Genomic DNA, 24900 nt, shown 5'->3' on the forward strand with positions numbered 1-24900 from the left:
TGTAATACAGTGCAATTATTAAAAAGAGGACAAAGAAACATGGGTGATGATATAAAAATATGCCTAACATATTGTTGAGAAAAAGGTTATAAGTCTACAGATACAACTTATCCTTGTATATTTTGTTATTATATATATGGGCACTCTTATAATACCTTTATATATACGCACACTCATCTAATCATAAACACATATTTAGTTTTCTTTTTCTGTCTTTTCTGTATTATAAAAATTCTGTATTATGTTTAATATAAAAAATTATTAAAATGTGAAAGCAATAACAGATTTTATATATATATATATGTAATCTTTGTACAATTTGTTTTCGTTTGGTAAAATAACTTGACAATACATACCAAGAGTCTTAAAAAATATTTGTAATTTTGACTTTGTAATTCTTTAGAAATTAAGTTATAAAATGAGAGAAAGTCTATAGTTATGAACTTGTACATTATTGTAATGTATTTATTACAGTAAAAAAGAATAATTCTATAAGTTATAACTACTCCTCACAATATGATCTAGTCATTTTTAAACTCAGATTATGAATAGATTTCAACATTTGTGCAAATTCTGATCATTACTAGGGCTAATATTCAGCTGGCATGGATGGATTGATCAGTGCCAATGAGATACTGGTTGTGAAATTTGTGTAGTACCCTCTTGGTTACAAGGATGGAAAATAAACATAAACGTTTGAAATCCACAAACATCCATCCCTTCATTGAAACATAGCTCCAAAGAAATGTACCAAAATGCTTCTGATGTGTGTTAGTTTGTTCCCTAATTAGATTTTATGTTTCTCTCAAACTTTCTGTGATGTACTATTTTGCTGTGGATTTTTCTTTTATAAAACAGAAAGCAAAAAGAGCAAAATGGTGTCCTAAAGTGATTCTGGTAACACAAGTGTTTAAGCAGAGAAAGAGAGGCTATTTTCACTTGATTCACATGACCTGGGGCTGGATTTAGCTGCCTCATTAGTTGATTTCCATAGTTACTCTCTCATAGAATGAAACTTTTGCTTTGACTCTGTAATTCAGTTTGATTCCTGGACAGCATCTACACATTATTACCATTTGTAGTGTTACACTTCACTGAACTGAATGATTTAATGTGTTTTTTTTTTAGTGCCAAAGAGGGATTTACAAACAGAAGACAGTAGAAAGCATAGAATTCCTTGAATGTTGCTATTTTCAGTCTTTCAGTGCCTCATATTTTTCAAGCCTTCATAATGCCACTATTAGTGTGTCACCTAAAACTTTTATCTAATCACTTGCAAATTTCCTGTATGACAAACTACTTGCTTTTCCAGATTTTCTTTTCTCAGGGGAAATTTAGAAATAGATCTGAAAATATAAACTTCATTATAATTCTTCCTCTAAATTTTTCCTTATTTAATAGAAATAAAAATAAAACATTTAAAATAAAAACAAACTCTAATATCTAAGGAAAGTGGCATAATTCATATCACTTGGGAAAATTAATGTCTATACGACATCCTTGCCCTCTCAAATGAAGATCACAGAGAGAGAAAGATGAAAATAAAGCAAACAAAGGAGAAAAATTAAAGCTACTACTGCTTCACCTCAATTGATTTGAGGTAGCCCTTCACGAAGCAGATTAAATGAGTCTTAGTGGAAACCTTAGTGAACCAAAAGCTAAGAAAAGGATTGAAAGGTTGAAGATAGGAGGAAATGTGTATTGGAAGGGACAAAGAATAGCTTAGAATTGGGACAATATGCACACAAGATGGATAGGTGTCAAAACATTGATCTAAGTAGATTCAGAGCTCAGAATGTAATGTGACAAGCATGATGTATGACATTGCATCAAGCGTCATGCTCTAGTCTAGCTAATTTCAATCTCAAAGCTCTGGGTACCTAATTACATTCACTTTTAAACATATTATTTTCATCCATTAACAAATATTTATGTAAAGAAAAGTTTTTGAGTTAAAATTTCATATTTTAATTATCATGGGTATAATAGTGGATTAAATTTGATAACATGCAATTGTGTTTTGATTACAAACTAACTGGAAGAGTACAGTTAGGAATGATATAGTGTAAATATTTGAGCTTTGATAGAATATTATTTTATACTTTCAGGAATATAAGCTCTGTGAGGACAGGACCATCTCTGTTTCAAAAACGTATTCCTCACGTCAGAAGAGTACCCAGCCCCCAGTATATGCTCAATAAATATTGTCAGTAAAGGAAGGAAGTGATCATATTGGTTTATTATCTTATTTTCTCAATGAGTTAATGTTTATTCCCAATTTTCCCTAATTCTCTTAGGTTATTTTCCGTGTATGTAATAAATGTTTATTAATAATTACACTACCAGCTGCAGTACTTTTTCAATAATCCCTATTATTTTTGCACTTAATTATTTCGATACTTGTATTCTGCTGTACATTTGCTCCCCTTTCCCAATACTAGAACCAGTGTAGCATAATGATAACTAGCACACATCCCTGGAACTGGGGGTGAGGAGTGCTAGATTCATATCCCAGGTCTACCACTTCTTAGCTGTAGGACCTCAGCAAGTTATGCAATTGCTCCCTGGTTCAGTTTCCCTAACTTTAAAATGAAATAATAATTCTAACTCATATGATTCTTGGTGATCAAATAAATAAAAACTAGTAAAGCATGAAAACAGTATGTAGCACATGGTAAGTACTCAAGGTACGTTAGCAATTTTCACTTATGAAAATTACGTTTCAGTGGAACCCTTGGCTCCTATATATTACTATCCAGCTTTCTCCTGCTTCCTTTTATTTTCTCTTCTTTAAGTTTTATGCTATAAGTTTTCAAATTTTGTATCATCCTTGCTCCACTACTTATAACTGGACAACCTTGAAAAATTACTTAAGATCCAATACCTCATCAGTCAAATAGGGATAATAACAGTATTTGCTTCAATATTTACTTGAGAGTTCAATACTAAGGTAAAGAATTTAATAAAATATCTAATAGCGTCCTACACTACCCTTAGTGTTCAATAAATTTTACCTATTAAAATTATGATGGTTGTTTTTAAAGTTATTATTGTTTGCTAAAAATGGACTCTAGGTATGGATAAAAAGGTAATAATACCCTTCATATACTACAACTCATGGTTTATTTAGTTTTACTTCACTGTCATGTAGCAAAATTCTCTCCCATAATCCATAGTTAATTTCAAAACATTCTCTAACCAATTCTCTTCGTTTCTTTCTCTTGACATTCCTTCTGTGTATTACCTTACATTTATCTAAATTAAATCTCATCCTGCATTGCTTTTTCCCATTTCTCACTTTTCGTCACTCTCAAACTTTTCTCCACTTTCCACTGTTTGCAGTTTACTTTGAAAATATATCTGTAGCTCTGATAAATGCATACTCTTCTTTCTATTGATCAAATGCAGTGATAGAGCCCTCTCTGAATTCAACTTGACTCATTTAATTATAACATTCCTTTTCTATATTTTCAATGATTTATTTGTGTAATTTATATTATGAGTAGTAACAGGAATAATAATGACAACAAAATCTGAAAGAATGTGGTCCTTAAAAACTACAAAGATTGGTTTACTGTCCTTTTGTTGCATTTCTCTGAGCCCAGATGTCTGAAAACAGGGCCACAGATTATTGCGAATATTCTATTTTCCTTGGTGAGAGAAAACTAAGAGAGCATATTTATAATTATTCCCTTCAATCCCATACAGTATTCCCATCTTTAATTACTTTAATTGATTTCGATTAGGGCAGTTTGTGTAAATTTGGTCACTGGGATTTTTATATTCAAGTGTGTAGGATATATATACATACACACAGGCACATATATAATACATCAATTTATACTATAAATATTATATATACATATTATATATTTCATATAATAACCATTATATATATTCCACATTTGCATCCATTGCAGACGTTTCTATCGATCAATCTTTTTATGAAAATTCAAATTTGCTTTATTTGTCATCCGATTGCTGTCTTCCTAGTTTCCTTTTTTTTTTTTTTAAAGATTGGCACCTGAGCTAACAACTGTTGCCAATCTTCTTCTTTTTTTCCCCTGCTTTTTCTCCCCCAACCCCCCCAGTACATAGTTGTATAGTTTTAGCTGTGGGTTCTTCTAGTTGTGGCATGTGGGATGCTGCCTCAACGTGGTCTAATGAGCGGTGCCATGTCTGCACCCAGGCTCTGAACCGGTGAAACCCTGGGCCGCTGAAGGCAGAGCGAGCAAACTTAACCATTCGGACACGGGGCTGGCCCCTGTCTTCCTAGTTTTGAGAAAGCGGAAGTCAAAGTGTACACCCTTTTAGTTCTCACATGGAAGCAACAGGGACCAGAGATCAATATTGACATAGTTGAAAATTTGTAGCTGTTTCTGTCCCATGACTCCCCAAGAGTACAAATCAGTTCATGAGGGAAAGGGTAAGATTTCCAAATGTATGATATGTAATAAGCACACATTAAATACATTATTATGTATTAATTAATGCATAATAATTTTAAAACAAAGAAAAGCAATATATTACAAAGTTGTAGCTATTAATTTCAATCTTAGATTATATATTTTTGCCTTAGATGCAATACTTTGTTGATATTTTTCTTACTTTTCTTGACTCCTTCCCCTCCCTCTCTCTCTTACCATCTCTCTAGTTGTTTGTTTCTGTGTCTGGCTCTCTCTGTCTCTTTCTGGCTCTTCCTGACTCTCTGTCTCTGTCTCTGTCTCTCTATCTCCCCACCCCTCCTTCTATTCTTTCTTTATTACTTGGAAATATATGTTAATTAATGTTGTAAATGACTGAATATTCCTCAAACAAATATTTTCTGTGGTTTCAAATGAGCATTTTGTACTTTAGTGATCAAAATTGTGTGTCAGGTACACATAAATCCCCTAAATGTAGGCTGATTTTTCACATTATTTCAATTTAAAGGCAATATTTAACATTTATAAAATTATATTTTACATGAAGAGAAGGGAATTCCATTCAGGAATAAAAATATTACCATCTTAATATATTTTAAGACAAGTACAAATATTTTTTAAATGCTTAACGTTGAAATAAGTTAATATGTGAAAATAAAAAGTAAACAGTTATGTATGGTTATGAATATTCTTGGAAAACCTGAAAATAACCTTGGAAACTACACTCATCCTGAGGAAAGCAAATGCTTTTATGTATACATTTTATATACACATTTTATATATACATTTATATTTATTATTTCTATTTATATACATTTTCTCAAATACAGTTCTGAATAATTGCAAGTTTGTTTAAGCAAATAAAATGTCACACCATAAGGTTAGAATTACTTGGAGTGGTCATGTTTGGTAATTTAATAATACTAATAACTTCTATTTATGGAATGGTTACTGAACATTTTAAATGAATTAATTCTGACGAGGTGTCTATGATATAGCTATTCCCAATACCCACACTTTCCAGATGAGAAAACTAAGGTCCTATACTAGAAAGTTCTAGGGTTTACATTCAAATTCAGAATTACCCCAGGAACCAGTTTACATTTATCCACTGTGATTTGTTACCTAAACTTGTATCACACAAATTAGTTTATTTTGGTAATATGCCACATAGCAAGGTAGTATCACATGTATAATAAAATATTGCATGTTGACATCTAAAATTTCTTTTGCAATTGTCCCTTCTTCCAGAAAATATGAAATTTATCATTTATATAAAATATGTATTAACAATTTTTAAAGATTTTCTACCAGTCAGCATTTCATTAGCATAAATTACATCATGTTTCCAGGTTTGAGTTTTTAAAAATTTTCCTTGAAAGCACATTTATATAAGTATTTGTTAACAATATTTTAAAATTTGATTATACGACATTCCTTCAGGGCAAAAGTTATGTTTTTTTCTTATCTCACTAGAATTTTAATATTTGTACTTCTGAGGAAATTACAACATCCAAGTTTATGCTTTCATGATAAGACAGTAAATCCCTGCTTCTTAAAACTACCAAATTAGAATTTTGATAAATAACAAATTATGGATTATATAAAAATACATTCTATTTAACTGTGCTAATTACAGAGCTTTGCCTTTATGAGCATAAGAGGAATTAGTTAATGATCTCAGTGTATTCCTGGGTTGCTATTTTAACAAAATGGTGAGCTTAATGTCTGAATTATCTAATATTAAACTGGTAATTAAACAGTACTTGGGAATTGTTGTGTTCTGTGTGTTCATTTGTATTACTGTTTCCAAAATAGATGAAATACTATCAAATACGCATTGGAGGACATGATGTGACACTCTTTATAGACCAAATTAAAAAATAAAATAAAACCTGCATGGGTTTATCAAATTTCCGTGGAGGGAGTAATACTGACAAAATATTTCTACATAACTTAAACTGCTTATGCTACTATTTTATTGATAATGAGCAATTAAGAAATCATTTATCAACTGGCATATTTTTAACGTTTTTATTGAAGTGACTAGAAGCATGTCTATTTAGAGTTATATCTATTTGGTGAATTGAAATGTTGATAAAGTATACTGCTTTATGGATAATCTTGTCTTTTTGCCTTTAAATCTATTTGTATGATATCAATCTTGTAACAGATACCTCAACTGAATCAAAACAGAGATTATAAAGCAGAACTCAGATACTGAGGCATAAGACCCCTGTATGAGAGAGAGGGGCTCTTTCTCCTGTAGACTCCCAACAGGAGAGCAGCAACACTGGGTGCTAAAATTCAGAAGAGTTCTCCCAGGGATAAGATTTATATGCGTCCTAGGGCTGGCCTGGTGGTGAAGTGGTTAAGTTTCCATGTTGTGCTTTGGTGGCCCAGGGCTTCACAGGTTCGGATCCTGGGTATGGACTTAGCACTGCTCATCAAGCCATGCTGTGGCAGCATCCAACATAATATAGAGGAAGATTGGCACAGATATTAGCTCAGCAACAATCTCCCTCAAGCAAAAGAAGGAAGACTGGCAACAGATGTTAGTTCAGGGCCAATCTTCCTCACCAAAAAAAAAAAAGAGAGAGAGAGAGAGAGAAAGAGATTTGTATGCATCCCTCTGTTAAACAGAATGGGACACATCTTGACTGAGAAGTTTCTTTGTCAAAGTTAATAGTTCCCTTTGTGCCTTCTGCATATTGATTACTTTTGTTACACTTTTCCTGATAAACTGCTAAATTGCAGACCTAATCTCCTAATCTCCTTCGTCATTAACTGCCTTTTAATATATGATACCCAATCGAACAAGCCTAGCAGGGAGCCCCTTGGCATGGTGCCATACCATACAACATGCCCATACAACAGCAGTGCCATGCCCTCAGTGCAGCTTCAGACAGTCCAAAATATGCTGCTGGACCATGCCGCTCTGGCTGTTGAGTCTTGGAGCAATTTTATCTTTTTCTAAGAAGAGATGCAAATATAAAAGGGAATGGATCATTTCTTATTTTAGTATTACTTACATCAAAGGCTAGGACAGCAATGGAGAAAAGAAGTCAATGGGTAACAAGATTCTCCGTGAGAGATTTTCCCTGTTGCCTTGTATTCTGCACATTCCTTCCATTGAATCAGCTGTACCAAGTCTTTTCGTTTTATTCTTTCCTCATTTCTATTCTTTCTCACTGTTTTCTTCCCAAAGAAATTCCTTTTTATTACAATGTAAATGTTGTAAAACTATAAGCTTACATTCCTGCCAAAATACATATTTGCATTAAAAAATTTCTATTAATAGTGAAAACGTATAGAGTACTTTTCTTTTACATTGAACTTTTACTTCTCTTTAGTTGTATACTAAATAGTACCACACCAAAATAAAGTCACTCTTGTTGACAATTTTATATGTAGTACAGTATTTCATAATATCTTAACCTTAATTCTAAATGAAATGGATTATAAAACTTAAAATACTATGGCTTTTTCTTTTGACAATTTATAAATGTACATTGTAATACTTTGCTAATTTTACATAATTTTCAAAAGGAATTATAAATCTTCTTTATGAATTTAAAGTAAATATAAAATGTATTCTCAAAAATAATCATTTAAAATATAAACAAATGTTATCTGATAAAATAAATTATGTACTTTATATAACAAATTAATAATACAAAACTCAGACTTAATTATAAAAACAGTGACATTTGACAATTGAATTATACTCTATGAACATTTATTTATTACAAAGAAATGAATATAGTGTCAGAGACTAGAATTCATCAGTATATGAGTTTGATCCACTGTTTTATCTATTTAACCAAAAACAACTGTTTTACTTGTTTTTCATATGATGCTATAAACACTTTAGACATTTGTTATTTAAGGATTACTAAAAATCCTTTGGATTTGCCTCAGCAGCTTCTCTTTGAAAAAATGTATTTCATTTTTCTAGTCAGTACTGTTCACAAAATTTGCTCAAATGAGTAGGATAAAGATACAATACCTTAGGAAAATCTGCACAAATTTGTGTAACTTACTACAAATATTGAATTGACATAAAAGACTGCAATTTTTACACATAAAATAAAGCTGCAAAATATAGATTCTGACATTTATTGTACTGGAACCCTTTTCTCAGATAATCAAATGTGCTTTAGCAAATCTGAGATCTATACCCATAGAATTTAAATTAAAAGCCATGCAAGGGCTGGCCCTGTGGTCCAGTGGTTAAAGTTCTGTGTGCTCCCCTTTGGTGGCCCAGGTTAATGGGTTCAGATCCTGGGTGTGGACCTACTCCACTCATCAGGCATGTGGTGGAGGTGTCCCACATACGAAGGGGAGAAGGACTGGCACAGTTGTTGGCTCAGGGCCAAACTTCCTCAAGCAAAAAAAGGGGAGAATTGGCAAAGGATGTTAGCTCAGAGTGGATCTTCCTCAACAAAAAAAGTTCCAAATTATATAAATACATTTTCAATCTGTGTAGTTTAAATCTAGTACATTAATTTTAGCAATCAATGTACAGCGTATCTATTCGCACTTACTGAGTGAAGTTTGTAATTGTTCATATCCCTTCTTTGTTTTGATGATGAAGATAAATGACCCTAAATCTGAGATTTTAGGCATTTAGATAGCATTTGATTTGCTGGGGAGCTTCCAATTGTAGTGTATTTACACAGGATTTGTAAAGTCGTGGTTTCAAGTCAGTGCTATTGTTTAAAATTATGCTTAAAAGATCCTAAGAGAAGTACATATTTAAAGCGATTAAAACTACATTCATATGCAGAGAAGATACCTCCTGGCTTTTCAAGTGATATAAAACCATCATTGTATGGCAAGAATCATAGGTATGTAAAAATCCTTAAATTTATATCTTTTTATTTTGGAAGAGGTGAGATGTGAAAATAAATGACAACAATCTCTGTTTTTCTTCATTTCTCGACCTCCCTAGAAGTATAGACCATAAATAAACGCTACTTGTCCTCTCATTAATGCTTTGTCAACCCCACATCTCTTAAGCATGAATGAGAAGACAGAGCGAAGGTAAGCAAATATTGGTAATTTTTCAGAAAATGAAACCTGATTTTGGACTGTCAGTGGAAAACTGCAGTACACAAGTCAAAAAGGAAGACTTTACCCAAGACTTCTACAATAAGAGTCAAGACTGTTGTAACAGGAGGAGCGATTGAAATCACCTCCGCTGAAACAGAAGGTGGGGGGTTATTAAGCGCTGGGTGAGCAAGTTAAAACAGACTGAAGGACAATGGGGTGGAGATGAGGTTGGTCGACTTGATTAGGCCTTGTGTGTCTGCTAACTGGCGCTATTGGAGCTAGGCTCCTACCTTCTCCCAAGACTGGGATAGGGCATGATGTTCCTTGATGCTTACATTCCGAAGGGATGGCTCCCAAGTACTTGAGAAAGACATTCCTGGGTTGTACAACTGGCAAGAGGCTAGGAGAACATTTACATCTCAAAGGCACAGAGAAAAATTTGCAGTTGCAAATTTTCTAAAGTAAATGCTCTAAGGAAAGGGAGGCCAGAGGCCTATGAAGACAGGTTTTGTCTAAAGTTTAGTCAAACTGAGGGAAACGCTAAGGCTGTCTTGGTCAGATCCAGGTCCCTCTGATTTCTTAGAGAAAAAGTGGTAGCAGAGTTGGCAAGGGTTCCTTGGAAGATTTTTCCTTTTCAAAAGCTTTTCTGCTAAGCATTTTGGTGGTTAAAGACACATTTGAATTAAAATGTTCCCTATTAAAATGGAAATACTCTCTTGGAAATCAAGCTTGTTCACAGATTAGTACTGTGAATGCCTTACATGGGATAATCAGATTGCTTTCCTTCTGGCTGAGAAATGTGCCCTGGGAATTAGTATTTTGTTGGGTGTTAAGAAGAGAGAAGAAATGTAATTGTTCTACATGATAAACTTGAAGAACATAAACCCAGAAGGATGCTACTATCAGGGACTGAGAAATTGCATTTGGACAGGACAAACTTAACTTACTTTTACATTTTGCGTTAGATTCTAGGAGTAGTAACTGTCATAGTTTTTATAGAAACTCATCCTTCCGTTATTTACAGAAGACTCAAGATAAAAATTAGAGTGGTGATTTATGAACTCACCCATAAATAAATGGGAGTGATTTTCATGTATTCTGTATGCAGTTATTTAATGCTTAGAGTTCTGAACCTAGAGAATGGGTAGAATCCAATAGATCACATTTAAATAACTAAAGCATGTCCAAGGAATGTAAAACCAGCAAAGTAGTGTTTCAATGACTAAGAGATGTTCTGTAAAGGGCCAGACAGTAAATATTTTAGGCTTTGCTTATTTTAAGTTTTCTGTAGCACATACTTCACTCTGCCTATATAGCTGAAATCAGCCACAGACAGTAGCGTAGACAGTACAGTAATGAATGGATATGGCTGTATTCCGGTACAACCTTATTTACAGAAACAGGTGGTGGGCCAGATTTGGTCCATGGGTGTAGTTTGCCAGGCCTATGACTATGTGAACATTTGCTGATGTGAAGATGGCTCTAATACGCTCAATTTTTATAGCCTACCTGAGTTGATGCTCTAGTTGCATGGTATTAAAAAAAAGGCCAAGAACTAAGAATTTGTCAATAAACTTGAAAGTGAGAAGAGAAAGAAAGGCTCTCTAGACAGAAACTCTCTTTAGAGTTGAAAAGGGCAATTCATTAGCTGATTAGAGCTTGGCTGGCTTGAGAATAGTCAACTCCCTTTTTTGTAATTTTCTGTTCATCAATCTTGAGAAGCTTTTGACCTGTGCATTAGAAGGGAGATTCCCAGGCTCAGAGCTGACACTACTTATGAAACCTGATGCTTTCCCAATTGTAAATGAATAAATTGGTAGTCCAGTATAAACAAAGGTATCCTGTGGTTTTGATTAGATCAGTCAATCTCCAATAGTCTAATTAATTCTGGATGAATTGTTAAATTTGTTTCTGAATTTGCCTAGCTGACGCCCAGTCTTCAGATGCAGTGAAAGGCTGCCAAAAAGAACAGCCAGTGTGCAATTCCCCATCTTTCACACCTATTTGCTGTTAATATATTAGAGAGACTCTAACTCTGTAAAACTTCACAGTGAAGGCGAATACTTGGATCCCAGTTTCAGTTTTATCAGTAAGTGCAGTGCATTAAGGCAAATAGCAATCTCTTTTATCTGAATTGTTTTAATTAGGCAAACAATACTAAAGTCTTTTACAGCTTGAAATGCTCAAGTTCTCTTACACTGCATGGAGAGAATAGTTGGTTCATTTAGCTCTGACTGACTGTAATCTAAAAAATTGTGCAGTTTTTTCAATTTGTTAAAGACAGAACAAATAATGTATCATTTGATTGACTCCAACGTTAATACCCTCAAGAGAAGTTGAAGGAATGAACACAGGTTAACATTCTTTCCTTAAATTTGCAATAGCTTTTTTTTTTTTTTTTGGAGGAAGTTTAGCCCTGAGCTAACTGCTGCCAATCCTCCTCTTTTTGCTGAGGAAGGCTGGCCTTGAGCTAACATCCATGCCCGCCTTCCTCTACTTTATATGTGGGATGCCTACCACAGCATGGCGTGCCAAGCAGTGCCGTGTCTGCACCCGGGATCCAAACCGGCATACCCTGGGCCGCCGAAGCGGAACGTGTGAGCTTAACCGCTGCACCACCGGGCCAGCCCTGCAATAGCTTTTTATCATGCCACTGAAGACACTGTTAACATACAGGAAATGAGTATTGATTAGCTGATTGCCTTACCCTGACTGACAAATGAGTATTCAAGCCAACTCTTCATGCTAGATTCTCGTCTTCACATCTGTATCTAATTTCTCCTCCAAGTTTACTGCACTGAATTCCATTTATAAGTGATCATACTGAAATTTTTAAAAATTATTAAAGATAGCTCTGTATGTCACGTATTCTGTAATTTAGACATTCAGAATACATCAAATTTTCTCAAATTGTATATAGTATTTATACCAAGAACAGGAAAAAGATACTTGATTACTTCAACATCTCATTGATATTTTTCATGGCTTTTTACAAGTGGAAGAGTGATTATCATTATGTTCTGTATCTTTTTTTTTTTTAACATGCATATATTTAAGTACAACGTCAAGGATGCTTAGTTTGTATGTAAGAGTAGAACCAAAGTGGAGTATAAACAGCCTTACGGGTCATGAGCCTGGGTTTTCCCTCTTACGCTTCAGTGATATCTATGGAAGGGAAACCAATATGATTTTACATAAACAGCAACTTTCTCAAAGTGATCATAATGTTATATTCCTAAACATGGTGGAATGGTGTGTATCTTAACCTACAAATATTTCAATAGTTCTTCACAAGCAATAACAGCTGCATCATATTCAGAATTTGCTAATGGCCAGGCACAGTAGTAAATATTTTAAAATACCAAATCTTATCTTCACAGTACTCTTAAGTACTCTTAGGTACAATCTTCACTTTAAAGATGGAAAAATTGAAACTCACAGAGTTTAAATAACTTGTCAAAAGTCTTCCAAATAGTGTGCATTGGAAATCAAACTGAGGCAGGCATCAAAGTCATCTTATTGATCTGGGTCTTACTGATGATACAATTTATGCTTTTACCCTCAAGCCTAGTTAGACTTCATTGTCAGTAGCATGTATTTTTAAAGATAATTGTTTTACAAGATATCCAAAGGTAGGATGTTTTCTCTCTTCTCACCAACTGTGATCAAGAACCTGAACTTCTTCTGTCTTTGCATTTGCCATCCTTAGTGTGTTGGGGAAAGTTCCTATCTCATCAAAAAATGGCTGGTGAAGTTTCAATTAATGATTTGCTCCTCACATAATAGCATTACAAATAGAAAACAAACTAGCACCATGATAGCATCTACCTCATAGGCGTGAAGATTCAATGAATCAGCTACTTAGAACAATGCTTGACTAACAGTAAGTGCTGAAGAAGTGCTGATAATTGTCCTTTGACTCTGGTACCACAAGGAGCAAACTACTTCTCAAGATATTTTAAACTTGGTATAATATGCCTTAAAATATTAATCTTATTATTCCAGCCTATATACCTATAATGTTAATACCGTCTAGTTGTATGAACCTTTGAAGTTTTCCAAATTATATAGTTAAAATGAACTTGACCACTTTGGGTGGTCACCCACTTCTCTCTATTGGATACAATTTTTGTTAGGTCAGGTTTCATATAGAAACTAGTCTTCAAAAAAAGAATTATTTTCCAAGTCGTTAGTGTCATACATATCACTGAATGAATAGGCTTATTCTTCACATATTGTAGTTTAAAATTCAACTTAATAGAATTTAGTTCAATGGGAGAAATTAAATAAAATTGAACAGAAAAGTTGAATGGTAATTGTACTGCAGTTATAAGACCACAGAAGGAATATCAAAACCGTGAATGAAAAAAAAAGAAAATGAGACTCGCTATTGTGAACATGTAAAACTGCTTGAAGTAGGATCAAAATACCGTGCTGTCTATAATGCTGCATTGTCCTTATTACAGAGTTACAAAGAGAAGAAAAAATGAAGTTCCAATTTTGCCCAAGAACCTTTGTTTCATTGTTTTACGGAAAACCTTCTATTGAGAAGTCCTTTTTTCTATCTTCCCATAACTTAAATCTCACCAATGACATAGGAAATGACCTTTTTGTTTTAACTGCTAAATAATTTTCTTTATGCTTCTGATTATGTCCTTCTTGTTTCTTTCAGAATTTATGGCAAAAATAATCCCATTCTCATTTGCATTCTCAGAATTTTCCTCTCTACCAGTGCCTTTTCTTCAGGATCAGCTCAGGATTCCTTTATTCTATATCTTACCAGATGTTTCTCTTTTTAGAACTCTCCTCCTTTCTTCCCCTGTCCAATATATTAAAGGTATCTTGAAAATTTATGCATTGCTACCTCTGCTATTTCTTTACAACATGTAAACACTCTGCCTTCTCTATGTCATACTCCAGGCTTCTGCAAGGCATGTGGTTAACTTGGTCCATGAAGTGGCAGGGCAAGTTGTCTAGACCAGGCTTCATTTACCAATGGAGAAAGAAAGTTTATAGGTGAATTTACACTCTTGTTCAAGGTATAAAAAAATTTATGTTGCTTAATATTCTTCCTGACATTTGTTATCACTAGACTTTGTAATTTATGTCAATCTGAAGGATGTCTGTTAAATTTGCATCTCCCTGAAATGGTTGAGCAGTTTCTCAGATTTTTCTTAGCCATATGGATTAATTAATTCATGCAGCATTGGTCAAGTCTTTTGTTGATGGTTCTTTGGAGTCGTTCGTCTTCTTTGTATTGATTTTTATGAAATCTTTATTAATACTGCATATGATTTCTTTGTTAGTTTTGTGGGGAGCAAATGTCTTTTCCTGGTTGGTTGCTTGCATTTTTGGTCTTTTTTGAGGAAGAGATGATCAAAATTATAATGTAGTCAAACTTATAAATCATTTCCTTTATGGTGAGTTTTTTTGCTTCTTGTTTAAGAAATCTTTTTCTACCTTAAGACTGAAGATATTCACTTATATTATGAAACATTCTTGAAAAGTCAAAGTTTAATGTTAAACTTTAACACTTATATTTAAATACCTTCTTTGCTCTCCTTTCCTTCCTCCAACTTTGAGCTTCCCTCTAGGATAATTTTCTTTCTGCCAGAACAACAACTTTCAAAATTTGCCTCAAGACAAGTTTACTAGAGATGAACTTTCCTATTTTTTTTACCATATTTACTTTATTTTAACTTTTATGAATGTGTATAAAATTCCAAGATTGATTTTATTTTGTTTTATCGCTTCCAAGATATCATCCTTCTAGCTTCCTGTTCCTGTTTTTCCTGATAATATCAGTTACCTATCTAACTCTTCCTGACTCTGAAGGCAGATTGTATTTTTTTACTTGCATAACTTTGAGATTTCTCTTTCTATTTGAATTTCTTCAATTTCACTCTTAAGTGTGTAGATGTGGATTTTTCTAGTTTTTCATTTGCTTTGTTTGAAATTTGTTGAGCTTCTTCAACCTATTGATTGGTATCTTTCAACATTTATGGAAAGTTCTCAGCAACTATTTCTTTAAATGTTGCTTCTGCCTCATTTTCTCTGTTTTCTCTTTCTTGGAAAACCTATTTTTGTTAACCTGGCATGTATTTTCAAATCTTTGTCCTTAGGCTTTTTATTCTGTAAAGTTTCTTTTAGTATCTTTTCCAGTTTATCAGTCCTCCTTTCTGCTGTATCTAATCTGCTCTTAAGTACATCAATTTACTTCTTAATTTCAGTTATCACATTTTCTACTTATATAATTTCTACTTGACTCATCATAAACTTATAATATTTATAGATTATAGATTTAACTTCTATGTCAAAATTTATAAACTGAATTTTATTTTCATAATCATAATAAATGTTACAATCCCATTGTGTTTATTACTATTATATGTTATTTCTGCTCATTATCATCATCTTTTCTCTTTTTTATGTCATGTTATCCTTGATTGTTTGCTAGATATTTTATTTTAAAAATTGTTTATACCAATGATTAAATGACTAAGATGATATTATCTTACTATAGAGAGGAAGGCTTTATGTTTTATGAGACATCTAGATAAAAGTGGGCTGCAGTCCATACATTCACTTATAGAGTGAAGCACCTGAAAGCCCTAACATGGAGAGAGAGGTACTCTATATTGTACCTATGTCATGTGCCTGAAGGAACAAGAAGCCGCATAAGGGCATTTAGGCCTCTTAGTCATCTTCTCAAGATGGAAAAATTCCCAAAGCAATGTGTGACTCCAGGTGCAATTTCATCTCTCTAAGTTACACTTATCTTCAGAATGTCGGCTGGATAATTCCTTGCTGTCTTATCTCTTTCATGTTTTTAAAATATATTATTTGTGTTTAATTCAGTGTTGTTTATTTTTTGTATGTTGTTTTACTTCTTCAGTGGAAGAGTTAGTCCAAATTATCTAGTCCATTGCTATAGAAGGAAAGAAGTTTCTAGATCTCTTTTTAAATTTATTTTATTTTATAATAAAAATAATGTAAGCACACAATAATTTACAGATAAGCAATTAGTACCAAAAATTCTAGACTTTTTGTCATTATAATTTTGCGTATAACTTGGTAGTCTAAATTAGGTAAGCATTAACAATTATTTTGAAATCACCAATTTTTTGACAAAAGATCCTATTAGAATTTCCCAGTTAAGCAGCTTGTCATTGAGTAATTGTGGGTTTTTTTTATTATAAGAATAATTAATTTATTCCAGATCATCTAGTATTTCTAAGTGTCTTATTTTGTGTGACGTCTTTCTGACTGAAGTGTTATATTATTATCTGCTTTCAATAGTAATTTCTTTAGTGGAGTAGAGAAGGGAAAAATAGATATTATTTGAAAATATTACTGATAAAATTCCTCTAGGCTTCATTCCTATAATAGAAAGTATAAGCATTATTAGGGCAATAATATTATGAGGCTAGTATTTAAATAAATTTAATGAAATATTCAACATAAGTAAGTACTTAGGAACTTGAAATGATATTGGTATTTACAAGAACAGAATCCTGTTTATGGTAAATTGTGTTGGTCTTATGATAAATTATGTTCTTCCCATGATTTTAGAAGAATTGATTTTCTATCAAAGTTATTAAAAACATATTTTTAAAAAATTCTTATTTTTGATTTATTCAAGGAAGATTAGCCCTGAGCTAATATCTGCCACCAGCTCACCTCTTCTTTTGCTAAGAAAGATTGGCCCTGAGCTAACATCTGTGCCCATCTTCCTCTACTTAACACGTGGAATGCCTGCCACAGCATGGCTTCATGGGCAGTGCTAGGTCCATGCCTGGGATCTGAACCAGGGAACACCAGGCTGCTGAAGCAGAGTTCAAGAACTTAACCACTGTACCACCAGGCCAGCCCCTAAAATCAACTTTTTAACTTGTGTTTTACAAATATTCATAAAATTTTATTCCCTTTTTGTACTATTTAAAAATCACACACTATTTTTACCAAAGTTCCTCTTAGTATTTCCATCACCTAGTTGTTATTCAAATAAATGGTTCATGAATACCTACTTGCTGAAGTTGCAGTTGTGCTCAACTATACTTATCTCTCAGCCTCAGATTCTGCTGGAGAAGACTTACAACTTTTCATTCATTTGAAAGTAAGCTCTTAATGTTCCTCTAAGCCAAGTTGTGAAAATGAGAAAGTGCAGAAAGAGATCCACAAGGGCAAACCATTTTACTTGCCTCTTAGCTTCCTAAGTAAATCAAAAGAAAAAAGGTGGTCTGGAAATGGTATTAATAGTCTTCATAGCATGAAATCAGGAAACACCACAGCTAGAGCTCTCTTTTTTTTTTTTTCTTTAGAGGAAGATTAGCCCTGAGCTAACTGTTGCCAATCCTCCCCTTTTTGCTGAGGAAGACTGGCCCTGAGTTAACATCTGTGCCCATCTTCCTCCTCTTTATATGTGGCATGCCTACCACAGCATGGCTGGCCAAGTGGTGCCATATCTGCACCTGGGATCCTAACCTGTGAACCCTGGGCCGCCTAAGCGGAACGTTCGCACTTAACTGCTGCACCACCAGGCCAGCCCCTAGAACTCTGATTTCTTTCCTTGAATACTTAAGAGGGCTCAAATAGGAGGCAAAGTTTGTAGGTCAAAAGAAGTACGAAAGTGTTTCAAAAAACTCAGTGCCAACTGTTATACCTAGCCTATATGTTTTTACCTTTTATCAGGGCATCAGATGACTCTTGATATTATGTGATAGATGATTTTATTTAAAGAAGATCTTTTAAACGTGCATTATCATTGGAGCTAAAGGGATGGAAAAGTGTACTAAAATGATAGATGTTATTTGCTACAAAGCAGTTGTCTATACATAACTGGCATATGATATTTGTGGATAGAATGCTATAGAATGAAATATGTATATTTCATTAATGTATAGCTATGAAAATGTAGATTAATCATAATTGATAAAGAGTTAAATTTTCAGTATTTTTCCTTGAAACTCTTATTTCTAAACCAAAAACGACGATCACTCAAAGATACATAAACACTCAGACACAACCAATAGCTCTTAAAATCAGTATTAAATTGGTTTACAAATTGATTCATAGTTGTTGTTTCAGATTGTTAATGCATTTCTAGACATAATCACCATTTTTCCATAAAATGAATAAATTCGATGTTTTATGAGAATTTTATTTACTAGTAAAGCATTTTATATGAAATTTAGAGTATAAGAATAAAAATGTGTAACATTTGTGATTTTGTGAGATTAAATATTTGCTCTTTAATAACTATCAGAAAGACAAGTACAGATGAGCTTGAAAGTTTTCTAAATAAAAGAAATATTGCTGCTGAATTTATTTATAAAAAAGACCACTTTATTTTGAGAAGTAACAAGTGAACATAATTGGTTTTGGGTATGTAGCTCTATATAATACATTAGGGAAGATGTAAAACCTGTGGTATGAAATATGCAGGAAAAAATTCTAAAGGGTTTTCAAAATATAGACCATTGTTGAATAATACATACTACTGATACAATTTAAAAAATCATTTTAAAATGTGCTCTCCCAATTAAAGAAAAAGTTTTTTCTGTGCATGTTAATATTCCCTGGGTGAATAGCAATTCTTGTTTCTAATTATGCATCCTCTAAAAAAATTACATTTTAGAAAATGTCCCCTGTAATGTTATGCCAAATATCAGCATTTATTCTAAGATGTTCATATTATCTAATTAGCATTGTAATGTATAACTACCAAAAGCACAACTAATTTCAATGGCCTGGGACCTAATACCACATGTAGGAGGTTAGTGAAGAGATCCCAAGGTGGCTTAGTAGCAGTGGTATTTCTAAATGTCAGAATAGCCAATGCTAACACACTGTGTTTAGAACCAGATGTCCCATTATCTCTTACACGATTTTATGAGGAACCAGACGGTGAAATTCAGGAATGTTAATGGAAAATTATTAATAATTCTTATGTGATACTCTACATGATGTTATTACTTCTGTAATACTCTCTCTTCTGGTAAGTTTGTAATATTAAAAAGCACCATGAACACCACGTCTTCAAATTTCAAACTTTTCCTATGCATATTTGGTCAAACATATGTAAATATAAATGTATAGAACAGAATGAGTATTAAAGAAAAGCAGATCGAAAATATTACCTATGTTCTTATTACTCAGGAAACATTGAAATAAAATGTGAATATAGGATAAATGTTATTAGGGAACACTAAACTATCAATGCAAGGACTGAATAGGGTTCTTATTACCCGTTTCTATCATTGTTTTCAGTAATGTAATGACCAAAACAATAAAGTTGAGCTGGGTCTCTCTCATAGGGTGTTTCAATTTCAAACATGTGCCTACCCCCTTGTTTGACAACACAAAACAATGGTGACTTAACTATGGCTTTTAGATTTAGAAACCAGATTTTCTATAACAGAATTTAAGGGCCAGTCTATTTTGGTTGATTTTCATCAGATAATGGTATGGCAGCCAACGGTCCATGACAACAGAAATCACTTAACATTAACACTTAACACGTGCATGTGGGGGATTATACGTTCAATCTTGACCTTCTGATACAAAGATGTGTGGTATTTTTGAAATTACAATTTGTGGTGGTACCAAAAACTGAAAGAAGTGTTTATTGAATAGTTATAAAACTTATTTGATTGGCATTTCTCTTCCTCCTCAAGATGAAGACACATTTCAGAAAAAGAGAAAGGAAGGTAGAATGGTGAAGGGGAAGGAGGGGAGTCTGTGGAGGAGATAGCAATGATTGCACCTGATTATATTTATTAAAAATTAAAAGCCAACAACTTTCTTTACTCAAACCCCATGAAAAATATCATCAACCACAAGAAAGGAACAAAGGACAATTATTGTCCCTCTAATCCCATGGAAATTTAGTTGGAACAGGAATTGTGATATTTCTAACCTGGCTAAGACTGAACAAGTCAAAATGCAAGACTCAGTCACACTGTAGAAAAGACAGAGTCTGAAAGTCAGCTGAAAACTAAAGGGCCATTTTCACATTGATGAAAACTGCTAGGATTATCTCACTCATCTCTCATGAAAACGGACCACGGCAGAGTTGTTAATTCCCATAGTTGATAAGGATTGTCTGAAAACAGAAAGGGGAAGCCAGATCCAGATTACAAATGGTATTTTCTGGTTTGGCATAATTATTAGGAGAAATGTGTTCAATGGTTAGTTAAAAAACTAATATTCAACTATAAAATTTAAGGATCAGGAAGGGACTGTACTGTACCAACTCTGTCTGATAAAGGCAGCTGTCAGAGTTTCACTTAATTTGTGCTTGGTTGGTGAACATCAGCTTTTCCTCCTTCACCTTCCTAAATAAATCTTATTCCTTTAGAGTCAATTTATGTTTCCCAGCATAATGAGGCATTTTACCCATTCAGCTATGCTAGTGTTCTCTGAAGCCAGCCAGCAATGATGTCACCTCACCTATAATATAAATCTATCAGTGAATAAACAAAATAATTTTTATTTCAATGCCGATGACACATTGCATGTCAATTTGGCAGTTAAATAATTTATCTCTCTTTTGGGTGCAATCTGCCAGGCTTATTATAACTCTACCTCTGATATTGATTTCATGTTTAATAGTTCTTTGCCTCGTGAGAATGCTTGTCAATCAATTAAATTGAAATGTCATTCTGACCTTTTATTGGAAACAATTTCTTTTTTTTATTCCATCACAAGCTTTTTTTCCATTTTATTCAAATTAAAAGCCTTAATTACTAGTATTCAGAAACTTTATACTAATTAACCTTACAAAACTACGTGCTCATCAACACTACTGACAATTTCTCTTTACAGAGGTTATCCAGCTGAGTCTGCCTGAAGATCAGAAACTAAGTGTTACAGCAGCAACCGTGGGACAAAGTGCTGTGCTGAGCTGTGCCATTCAGGGAGCCCTGAGACCCCCCATCATTTGGAAAAGGAACAATATCATTCTAAACAATTTAGACTTGGAAGACATCAATGTGAGTACATAAATAGGTGCTGTTTTATGATTTGTGTGTTTGATGTGATAAATTCGAGCCTTTGTGGAGTCTAAGGAGCTTAATGAATATTGGATGTAGAGTAGAAGAGAATTATTGAAACACTGGCATATCCATCCTGTTGACTGGAAGGTGCATTATGGATCATTTGAAATTACCCAAATCACTTGTATGGGTGTGATAAGAAGATTATGTAGCACTGTGTTTGTTGGATCACACTGAGTTGAAACACAAAGGTCTGACTGTCAGAATTTTTATAATTACCAGCAATTAATCCCTATGTATTTGCTGTTACAGCTGAGCAACAGACTACAGTTTGTGAAGTGTTAAAGTGGGTAAAAGCAGTTTTTGCTTCAAATACTTCATGATGTATTAGAAACGGTAAATATTAATCAAACAAATAAATGGCTTATTTTTGTGGAATGAATGAACATGTTTCTCCACTCAGGTTCACTCCTAGAGCTTCAGAATCTAAACTCAGTTCAATAGGGTGCAGCTCTAAAGGTGAAATGAAAACAGAACAAACTCCAGGGTATTCATCTGTTCTTTTTATGCTATCTGTTTAAAGTGAACATCCTCCTAGATCATGAAAAGAAGTAAAAATCATGTGTTATGGCATGTCCATGGAAATGAGGTGGGGCGGTCTTTTGCTTTAGTGATTTTGGGGTTTTATAACTTCTTTGTACATAAATTTCAGTATTTTTTATCATCACTCAAGAAAGCTATCACCATCCACTTGTTCTTTGCTGCTTCATAAAGAACCTTTAAAACGCAGGGCTGAGGGAGTCACTCCTATTTGTTGCATCTTACTAATAATGTCGTTTAAAGTCTTCAAATAATTCAAAAACAGAAAGCTTCTCCAATTTTAATTTTTTTTATTTTGATAAAATTTTCCTAAATTTGCATCTGAGAACTTATCTCAGAGACTCTATGGAGAATAATGTTTAATTCTCTAAGATATTAAGGACATTGTGCCATAGAACAGCTATAATCTCAGGAGCATTCGAGATTCTTTGAGAGGTATGGCCCTAGACAAAATCATCCTGGGTTTGTTTTATGGGTTATTATGTTACATGTTATCATTTATTTTCCACTCCATCCTTACATTCAAGCTTTCCATTATTATTTTCAAGAAGCCCATATAGTCTATGGTGCTGTGGTTTGAATATCTCAAAATAAGCTTAGGTGAATTGTTTTCAAGAATAAGGAAGAACATACTATAAGTGATATTCTGTGGACAATTTGCAAAAGTAGACACATTCTTGTACATGGATCTTGTAATTTATTTTGCTTACTTCCTAATGCTTGACTTTGTTCTACATACTGGAAATTATTAGAAAAATTATTATAGATAAGTTAGGTCTCTAAAATATACGTAAATAGTAACTAAATTGTGGCATCAGTAAACTGATTTTTATTGGATGAAGTTATTTTGAACACATTTCATGGAGCAGATAAATTTTAAGAATTTTAAAGAAAGTTTAATTTCACTTCAAGCTATATTTAATTAAGTTGAACAAGCATTCATAATCTATAGTGTACACATGACTACCAGCCTTTCAAATAGAACCACAGGGAATATCCAAAGACATCTTTTTTTTGAGGAAGATTAGCCCTGAGCTAACATCCACCGCCAACCCTCCACATTTGCTGAGGAAGATTGTCCCTGAGCTAACATCTGTTCCCATCTTCCTCTATTTTATATGTGGGATGCCTGCCACAGCATGGCCTGATAAGCGGTGCATATATCCATACCTGGCATCTGAACCGGTGAACCACAGGCTGCTGAAGTGGAATAGTGCATGAGCTCAACCACTGCCCCACCGGGCGGGCCCTCAAAGATATCTTTGAAAGAAAGGATATTTATTCAATTTCCCAGCATACTCCTGGTGTTTCCATTTAAGTACTATGACATCAACTGTCAAATTATCAAGATACATTTAAATGCATTTACCAATATAAACAAAATATGAATTAAAAAATTGTAAAATATCACTTTTGTATTTTGTTTTATACTTATTCCTGCTTAAAGTCTGCTAAAACAAGGACTTTACCATGTACATAAACAAAATATATGTATGTAGTTAACCACATATATAGAGAGAGTATATATACATATCCACTATACTATATAGTGTAGTATATATACATATGCACATGTAGTCAGCGTCATCTCTAGTGGACATCTGATGTGTTTTCTGTTTACGCAACACATTTTGAACACTCCTTCAAATATTTTGGCAGTGCTTTGATTTTTGCTTACCCAAGGTGACAACCAAAAATCTTACTTAATTGGCCTTCTTTGCAGTTAGGGAGCAGAAATGTGAATAGGGCTCTAACAAAGAAATTGCTGAACAAGACTTCATTTCATAAGCAAGAACAAGGAAATGCAGGCACTGTACAGAATTCACTCTCCCCATCCATCCTTCCTGGTGAGTCCTGTGGCAGCAGGATCCTATTTTCAAAGACATAGTGATCAAAACTCTGGAGTTGGTTAGTGTCCAGCTTCAATGGGGTCTTCAATCAGCTGGTCTCAAAACGTGGCTTGTGCATCTTTCCTGGCTTCTCATTCTCCAAGACGGATGCTCTGCTTTCCTGGATATTCTATGACTTTCCTAATATTTTTATTAAATTCTTTTCCTGCTTAAAACTAGCTATAGTGGATTCTATTGTTTGCCATTAAGAATGTTGTCTAATTAATGTTTTGGATGTTAAGAAACGCCTATAATTATGTATCTTTAAAGTGTATTTTTCACCATTAGAGATGGATTTCTGAAGTGTGAAAGATCAGGATGATCTTACTATAGTAGAATACATTCTCACCTTGTTTACAAGCAAAGAAAACTTTCAAAAAGTTCAGATATTGGTGAATTTTTATACCCTATTGGTATGTTATCTATTTTCACTTAAGTGAATTTAATTCCCATTAAATTATGTAAAGTTAAAATTATAAATGCCTTTCATGTCAAAGGGAATGAGTGACAATTTGCAATATTCTTTCTGATTCTTTAATATATATTAGGGTTTAGTATACATTTCTTAGTCGATACATGAATACATTCTGATTATAAAAGATTAAAATAATATAGACGTATTATATCACAAAGCATACATCCCCTCACCTTTTATATCCACTTACTTCCATTCCCAAGTGCAGAAGAAATCCTGTGAGTACACTTTTAAACCCCCACGTGCATTGCAAATATAATGTTATTTATGTAATAGAATAGATTCATATTACGTCTCATTATCTCACTACCTCATTATTTCATTAGCCCTAAAAACAACAGCATGAAGCATTTACACATGTGGGGACTTATGCTAAGAGAGCCATTCACCCAAGGTTGGTGAGCTAAGAAGTGGTACAGCTGGGATGTTTACATGGCCTGGTGGACTCTGCATCATGAACG

The 24900-nt window shown here is 33.6% G+C and overlaps 1 protein-coding gene across 4 annotated transcripts in view; it reads left to right on the plus strand.

The window, feature by feature from the left end:
• The window catches only part of FSTL5 (follistatin like 5), a 718252-nt gene that overhangs the window by 461505 nt on the left and 231847 nt on the right, over window positions 1–24900 (plus strand). For all 4 annotated transcript variants that reach the window (XM_008519642.2, XM_008519644.2, XM_008519643.2 and 1 more), the window contains exon 7: window positions 21306–21472. In XM_008519642.2, the coding sequence (XP_008517864.2) occupies window positions 21306–21472 (167 nt within the window). The remainder of the gene's footprint in view (window positions 1–21305; window positions 21473–24900) is intronic.

This window comes from Equus przewalskii, chromosome 2 (assembly GCF_037783145.1).
Source record: "Equus przewalskii isolate Varuska chromosome 2, EquPr2, whole genome shotgun sequence".
NCBI classification, from domain to species: Eukaryota; Metazoa; Chordata; class Mammalia; order Perissodactyla; family Equidae; genus Equus; species Equus przewalskii.